The sequence below is a fragment of the Notolepis coatsorum genome (assembly GCF_963971535.1).
Source record: "Notolepis coatsorum genome assembly, chromosome: 20".
Taxonomy (NCBI): domain Eukaryota; kingdom Metazoa; phylum Chordata; class Actinopteri; order Aulopiformes; family Paralepididae; genus Notolepis; species Notolepis coatsorum.
Genome location: NC_140184.1, coordinates 27831818 through 27840531, shown reverse-complemented (window position 1 = coordinate 27840531; position 8714 = coordinate 27831818). Strand labels below are relative to the sequence as shown.

General features: G+C 41.7%; 1 protein-coding gene across 4 annotated transcripts in view; it reads left to right on the top strand.

The window, feature by feature from the left end:
• The first annotated feature begins 329 nt into the window (after positions 1-329).
• dmxl2 (Dmx-like 2) overlaps positions 330-8714 on the top strand; it is a 119615-nt gene continuing 111230 nt past the window's right edge. For all 4 annotated transcript variants that reach the window (XM_084337167.1, XM_084337166.1, XM_084337165.1 and 1 more), the window contains exon 1: positions 330-701. In XM_084337167.1, coding sequence (XP_084193293.1) covers positions 615-701 — 87 coding nt within the window. In that variant the 5' untranslated portion in view covers positions 330-614. The remainder of the gene's footprint in view (positions 702-8714) is intronic.

Genomic DNA, 8714 nt, shown 5'->3' with positions numbered 1-8714 from the left:
GTGAAAAGATGTGACAGGCTGCCTCCTCGTGTATCGGAGGGGACACGTGATGCAAGGCTTCTATCCTCCCTACAACCGGCCAGTGGGGGGCACATGCGAGCAACGTTCAAGACAGGGGAGGGGAGAATTGGCACAGCGGAATTGGGATGGGAGAAAAATAGAAAAAGAGAAGTGGATAATTTTTTTTTTTTTTTTTAGAAAATCCTATTTTACAATCTAGCACGCGCCACTCTATGGCTATGCAGTCGTGCCTGGAGAACAGCGTGCTGCGCGCGCATCACGTCAGGTCCGCTGCAGAGCTCCTGCCTCCTCGGCTCAGCTGAATAATCCCGGCGATGGTGTGTTGACACCGAAACACCGACACGACTAGTTTAAAATATACATGTGGAACCTCAGGTGACAGCAGGGCACGGCGTCGTTTTAGTAAACGGGTCGAACATTTTCTCAGCAAACCTGCCATTTGTGTGGAGGAAGACAAGACGCCACTGCGACGCACTGATGATGGGATTCCCAGCAGTGGCGAAGCTCGATGGAGCGGCCGAGAGGAGGGTGGACTAGTCGTTGTTGTAAATAATTAAATATCCATCTGCTGCTCAAAAGAAAACGACAAAAAAATGCATCTACACCAGGTGCTGACGGGAGCCGTGAACCCCGGGGACTGCTGCTATTCGGTGGGAAGCGTCAATGACATTCCGTTCACGGTAAATGTTTTATTTGGATATATATTATTGCTGCTGCTGCTCACGGAGGACACTCGACACAGAGCTAATGCGACTGTCATGTCAAACGGTAGCCAGCTAGCGTGTCAGTCAGTCACTAAGCTAGCATGCTTCCTCTGGCTCTACTTGGGCTGACTAGCTAACTAACATAGATGCTAACTTGCTGGTGAGTGTGTTAGTGAATCTGCTGCTGAGCCGAGAGATCCACTTCGATGTACGAGGTTCCCTAGAATGTAACGAGATGCGAATCCATCCTTCGATCGTTGGCCTCGTCAGATGGAGTGAGTTGGGGCATCATCGGCTATAGTAGGCAACTCACTGTCTGTGGGTGCTGCTCAAGGTTATCGTCTGGGACTCGTCTTCTTGTCCAGGGTGTTTATTTGGTTTGCTCCAAGACAGTAAAGTCACTAATGGCCTTCTTTAACATCGCGTAGTGTTGCTGCAAGAAGGGAATCCCTCTGCGCAGCCACAACGCCATTGGCCAGATGTAGCATTTTCTAGTTTTTTAATCCATCAATGCAAACAGACTGCTTGCTTTTAGGTTTTTTTTTTTTTAAAGAAACGCCACAAAGCTGGCTGGGTTTGTATATGAGACCACACACCTAACTCGGCTCTCTGACGTTTGCAGTCAGTCGTTTCTACAGACCATCAGCTGGTCATTCCAGCATCAGCTGTGGGAGTCATGACGTAGAGAGCCATACATGGACACATGAGATACATTGTCAGGGCGGTAGTATTTCGGTGTGCAAAATGTCAGTATCTTGACTACAATTCATGGAATAAATATAATGTTGCTATTTTGGTTTGTGTGCATATGCATTGCCTAATAATTAAACGATTTCTACTAGGAAGCCTACCATCATTGAGTAGGCATTTGCTTTATTTCCCATGGCATTCAACATTTAGAAGTAATGACGGTGTTTATGGAATGACCTCTATCGGAGTAGGCTATAATCTTTTGTTTGTCTCTCAGCGTTCTGGCAATGTCCTGTCATTTCTCTTTGCACCTCCAGTTGACAGGACTGAAAGGGCCAGTCAATATTCCATTAAGAGGAGTGAGATATGCACCGCTACTGTGGAGGAGGACAGGATGGAATGCCAGGCCAAACACATATTGTCCAGTCAGCGCCTCGGAGGTTTTATATGCTGTGAGTCTGATGGGGAATGACGAGCCTATTGCCGTTTCAGTTTGATCAACTGATCAGTGTTTATGTCTGTTTATAACACTGCATTGTAAAAGGTACCTTAAACTAGCTGATCACAATGAAAGAAGACAGTGAAGATAATGATGGCCGGGCTATTGATTTTTAGATACTCACTGAAGCAAACAACCCTTAAAGGCAAACCACCTAGTCGGTGGTCACTCTCTCTCTCTTCTCTTACTTGCAACAATACAACTAATTGTTTCAGTGTTGAAGCTCATTCTCAGTCCGACAGGTCTGCAGTGAGATTGATAACATGAATGAAATGGATCCAATATTTTCTCCTCACCTGCTTGTCACTGTAACCGTTAAGTTGGTAGACAAAATGTTTAGCAAATCACTGGTATGGTATGTGTTGACAGTCACCTATGGAGCGACAATAATTTGGCCATGATGACGACAAGGTTTCTCTCTTTAGCCTTTGGCGTGGTTTATTATTATTCACATTGCACACATCAGTACACGAGACCATCTCCTCGTGAGAGGCGACGGAGGAAGAGACAGAGGGGGAGGTAACATCTCCTTTTATACCTCTTACCTGGCGTCAGCTTCAATAGCTACGCCTATAGCGCCCTCTTGTGGAAACAGTTAAGCAGTTACATGCAATCGTTTATAACACATAACTTCAACAGTATGTTTCAAGTAAAAGTAACTGAGATCCATGTCATCGCTCTGTGTCAGTGTTGAAGAGTAGTAAACAACGTGGGCCTAGTTTAATCACCAGATTAGCTTGATGTGGTCGTTCGGATGTTTGGACCCCTAGTCCTACATCTTACTTACCAATAATGTTGATGAGTAGAATGAGTCCTTTCTCAGCACAATCCATGCTCTTCCTCATGCTAGCTTCAGATAGTTAGCCACAAACCAATACAAAGTCAATGGGGTCACACTCCTGTCTGTACAAGCTGACTCCACAGTGCACAAGTCAATTTCAGCCAGCCTCAGTCAGCTTAGATGTACTAGTCTAGTCTAGTTTAACTTTGTGAAGTAGCTCGTAGTTTGGTGAACTACTGTTTTATAGTCTAGTTTAACTTTGTGAAGTAGCTAGTAGTACTTTGGTGAACTACCGTTTTATAGTCTAGTTTAACTTTGTGCAGTTTTGGTAAACTACAGTTTCAGAGTAGTTTCCCCAACATTGGGTTGTTGATCAAGATCCTTGATAGAGAGCCACTGACACTCAAACGTAATACCAAAAGGCAGCGTAGTCTATTAAATTACATGATGTTATCCTCCTAGGCCAGTAGGCTGTAGGGAGTAACAGTACATCACAGGTCCAGTCCTTGGTCTTTGAGAACATTGCGCTTGGCCTCGATCTGTTTCTGCTGGCTCTTAGACGGATGCTAAGCTTTTTTTGTGGAACAAAGTAAGTAAGTAAGTAAGCAAGTAAGCAAGTAAGCAAGTAAGCAAGTAAGCAAGTAAGCAAGTAAGCAAGCAAGCAAGCAAGTAAGTTATTTATTTATATAGCACGTTTAAAAGCACAAGAGCCAACCAAAGTGCTGTACAATCAAAGCTTAAAATCAATGTCCTAATATAAAATACACAAATACAAAAAGGCACAGCAGGACAAGACAGTACATTCAGAGAATAGGACAGTAGGACAACACACGGATAGGGGAACACAAAGTACAGTAGCACACAGGAGACAGAGGAGCATAAGAAGAGATACAAGAGGGAGGGGGCAGGATAAAAAAAAACTCTTAAAACAAACACACAGAGTCACAGACGCATGCATTTTCTTCTTTCTTCCTCCTTTTCTTGTTCCTCTGCGAAGTACCGGTAGTGTTCGTTTTTGCTGAGAGGAGGGTTTCATTGTCATTCCCCGTCCCAGGATGACGGGAGAAGAGAGGACTCCCCCATCTCCCGGCCTAGGTTGACCCCAGATCAAGGCGGTTTGAATTTAAACAGGCAGGTATTGAACCCAGGGTCATGTCTGCTCAACAGCACAGGACCGTGGTGGCCGTGGAGCTAAAGCCTTGCAGATTCATTGCCACGAGGCTGTGTTTTTCTATGCCTGGTATTTTATGTCTGTCTGCGAGGGCATTTGAAGAACACTAGGACATCACGTCCAATACTGTTACACTCACACTGACCCCCTAGGGCTCCTGGGACAGACTCGAACACACACACACACACACCTACAAATACCCACAGGTCGTCCACCTTTTCTAGCAAGTTATAAGGCTCAATGCATATTGCTTAGCTGCTGTCGAATTGTGCAATAGGGAACCACAAGGTTTATAGCATATTACCATAAACACAGGGACCAGTATAGATCTTTGCACTTTTTCCAATGACCAATGTCTTCATGCAGATTTTCAGAGAAGCCAGGTTACGGTAGGCTACCATTTACCGCAGCATGCTTTTCAGCCATTAATAGGACCCGGTAAGTGTGTTCCAGTTGAATTTCAGACTAAAGCCAGCTTAATCAGAGTAGGGTGGAAATGAATGTGTTAAACATGCACACTACAGTAGGTAGCAGCTGTGTGCGTGTGAGAGAGAGGCAGAGAGAGGTGGCCCCCGCCCCTCACGCATACGACAGGCTCCAAAAGAGCAATTTCTCTTCTCGATTGGGAATAGCGGAAATGCATCATAGACGGATGTCTTAATCTGGTTGTAAATTAGAAAAGGTGATAATGTTTACGTAGCCTAAATACAAAGGAAATCTATTTTCTTAATTTCTCTAAGGCTGAGACGATATGCCATTTGGAAGAATCGATAAATCGGTCAAAATTATCGATATTTTTATTAGTATAAAAAAAATAATATATATATATATAATTATTTAAACCACAAATTAATGTTTATTTTGCAGCAATTCTTTGTCGTTGCCGCCATCTTTAGTGTTACAGATTTCCCCTTCAAAACTACCACAGTGATCCTTCTCATTTTATATTATAGTCTGTGGTCTCTGGATATGATGGAGGAGTGCACTGCATATTGAATGCACAGTGCAGAGTTGCAATTCAACTGAATTTACATGAAATGGGGATGTTTTAAAACATGCCACACAAGACCTAGTATTTTAGTATAGTATACATTTGTTTAATTGTTTTACACATGCAAAGAAATCGATAAGTGATGCCACTTATCAATTTCACGCAGTTATCGATACATCGATACGTGGTCTCAGCCTTAAATTTCTCCATTACCGATGGCAGAACCGGTAACGTCGGAGCTCATCAATACAACAGTCTTTAATCATTTAGCCTTAGGGCCTGCTTAATTCCGGGTTTCGGTAGCCCTCCCTAGGAACATGCTGGCGTGATTGCATTATACATGGGAATCTGTGACATTTGAATGAATGAGAGCGGAAGTGATCTCTCTCTCTCTTCCTTTCACTTGCTGCAATGTAAGGCAGCAGAATATGGATAAGATATCTTAGGCTATTCTGTGATATTTCAAGATTAATTTGCAATGTCATTCTTAAAGTAGAGTTTTCCCTGTTTTAAAGGGGGGTATCATTAGATTAGATTCAGATTAGATTAAAATTCATTGTAATTATACAGCATTATTATACATGCTATCATACAGAGTTATATGGGTAAACTATAGTTTGAGGTAAGTAGTTATGATTACAGTGTAAGGCAGTTGTAGACAGTGGAGGCAGTAGATGGGTATAAATTGAGTGTAGGAAACAAAGGTCAGAGTTCGTACAGTATGGGTAACAGAGCCTAGAGTACAGGCAATGGATTTATACGGTACGGGAGTGGGGCTGTCATCGGGCTACAGAGTTCAGAGAGATGAATAGTTGAGGGGAAGAAGCTGTTCCTGAGTCTGCTTGACTTGGAACGGAGATTACTATAGCGCCTCCCGGAGGGAAGGAGGGCAAACAGTTCGTAATTGGGGTGTGAGTTATCCTTGACAATGCTGCATGCCTTCCTCAGACACTTGTTTGCTAGGTGCTTGACCTCCCTCACCACCGTTGTGTTGTCTGTAAACTTGATAATGGTGTTGGTGCCATGTACATGTGCAGTCGTGGGTGAAGAGGGAGTATAAAGATTTTGCATCTTGCCTTTTAAAAAAGGTCTTTGTACCTCAATGTCTGCATTTTTACTTCATTGTACTTGGATTGTACTTTAGTTTGTATTGTATTGTATAGTGTTGGGACTTATTCCTCTTTTACTTACTTTTTTACTGTATGAATGAATCACATTCTCAGGGGCTCATACAGAACCAAGCATTTCACTGTAAGGCATAAAAGAAAATATTGTTCGTTTCCTGTTGGTTGTCAGTTAACACTTTGGATGCCCAACCCGAGTTGAATGCCCATAACGAGAATATTAGTTTTATTTTTTTTATTAGCGATCTGAATTCATATTTCATCAACCGAGTCTACCGTTGGTAAATCAGCCACTCCAGGCGCTCAGATGTGAAAAAAGCGCCCCCTATCGTCTCCCAGATGGTAATTCACCCTTTTGGATTGGACTCAATGAAAAGGCATGAGAAGAAAAAAAAACGGACTCCACATTTTACTTCTCACGCATGTGACCGGAGTCGATCAGCTTCATTCTGGACCCTCAGAGCAGCGGGGATTATGTGTTGTACATTATACGCGGTGGATCAATGGCGATCAGGAATTGGAATAATCCATTTGGATACCATCTGATCTCAGGTAAGGAATCTATTTGACCAGTATTAGGATAATCGGACCCGTTTTCACGGAGATATACGGTAAGCTTTCCCCCTATATGTGATATGGCTGTTTTGACTGTAAAAGCGATCAGGAACTGAGAGAATCGATTTTCAGCGCGCGGCACCAGCGTGCACACGTACACATATACTATCGATAATCTAGCCTTTATTTGAAAACTATTCATATAGGCCGAAAAATGACAACGTTCTAGAATATTCCAGTACAGGGCGATTATCATGGAATCTCTTCTTTTTTTCTGTGAAAACGAGGGCTTTTCAAAATGATATAAAACGGAAATGAACCGATAAAAAAACAATCCGCTTCGACAATGTTGACTGGAAATGGGTCATTGATAATGCGACGGGCAGATTAGACACATAGCCATAATTTAAAACATAGATTAGGCGATATTAACGTTAACATTGAAGTGGTTCTGGGCATTCAAGCACTAAATTGGGTAGGTAGGGAATTTATTTTATTTTATTTTTTATTTTATTCTTTCCCACAGCGACTATGGATAGGGAATTTCTTTATTTAATTAAAATGTTCACAACAACATGGATGCATGCAGTGGAAAAGCGTCATAAGAGAATACTTCATAATTTTTCATGCAATTAAAAAGTATATATTTAGTACACATGATGCAGATGCACACACCTTTACAGTGTTATGTTTACCAGTAGGATGTTGGATTGCTGATAATTAAAATTATTAACATTTTCTCACATTAGTGTGTGTGTGTGTGTGTATATATATATAGATGTGTGTGTGTGTATTTTTGGCTAAAGTGCATAGAAAACACAGTACTGTGCAAAAGTCCTGTTTAAAAAAACTAAAAAAAACAGGGATTTTGAGGTGCAGATGAAATCACTGTGCCCAGGCAGCAGTGGTTCGGCAAAAAATAATTCTGAGTATATACTGCTTAGAAAACGAAAACATTTCTTCTTCTTATTTTTTCTCCACATGGTAAATACACAGGTCACAACATGTTTACTGGGCCCTGTTTCTTGTACCTGGATAACTGAGTTAGCCGGATAACTTTAGCTGGATAACTGGGTTAGCCGGACTTTCCGATTTCATGTACCTGGATTTTCCAAATCACCATGACAACATATCCAAAAGTTTGAGCCTGGTCGAAAGCAGAGTTCAAGTTCAAGTTAGCCTGAACTATCGCCACGCCCCCGCAAAGAAGTGACAGCCCGTTTCCTGAAACTATTCCCACAGTCTACGATCTGCATTATACCATTCTGAATTACGTTTTTGTGCTCCATTCTTCCAGAGGGGGCTTTTGAAATGTAAAATAGACCCAAAATGCTGATATTAAATTCACTTTGTCCTAAATAATGCACGTTATATATACCGTGGCGACGGTGGCGCTCGCTCGTGCGATGTACACATGATGTGGTTATTTTAATTGTAACTGGGATTAAGATGTCTGATGAGATGCGCTGTTTGACGGATTTGAGAAATTGAATGAGCCGTTGACGTCACATTAATGAATGAGGATAAAGAGATAAACTTCATTCAAAACAAAGGATATTCTAAACACGGGTCTCTCGTTCATTAATGTATAAACAATGAATTTATCCCATCTGGCCCAGTGGCCCAGCGGTAGTGCTCAAGCCTCCCAATCCAGCGACCGGGGTTCAAATCCCCGTGTTTCCAATATGATTTTTTTGAATATAATATTAATGATTATACGCCAAAGTAGCCTGGTTTTAAGTTAAAATATTATAAATCTACATGCATTGAGGATGTCATTCTTTATATAGCTCTCAACGTGCACCAAATTGAATTATTCCTATATTGCAAAAAGAAGGAAAAGACTAGGCGGGTCTTGAACCCCGGTCGTCCGTGTGAAAGTCAAAAGAAGAACCCGTTACACCACAGAGAAGATAAGTAAAAGATTGACTATACATCAATCAATGGGTAAGAGAGCCGTATCGTAATTCTGTATAACAGTTAACTAATAATTTTCGCTAGCAAGATCTCATTTGATTATTCAATCCAGCAGGCAAGTTTAAAGAAATATAATCTGATTGATTGAGGTAATGAGGGACTTAGAATTAGCCTATAGATAACGCATTTAACTTGTCGGCGAGGCGATTGAGCCGTATTGCAATCTGTCAATAAAGTCTTAAATCAATTAATCAATCAATG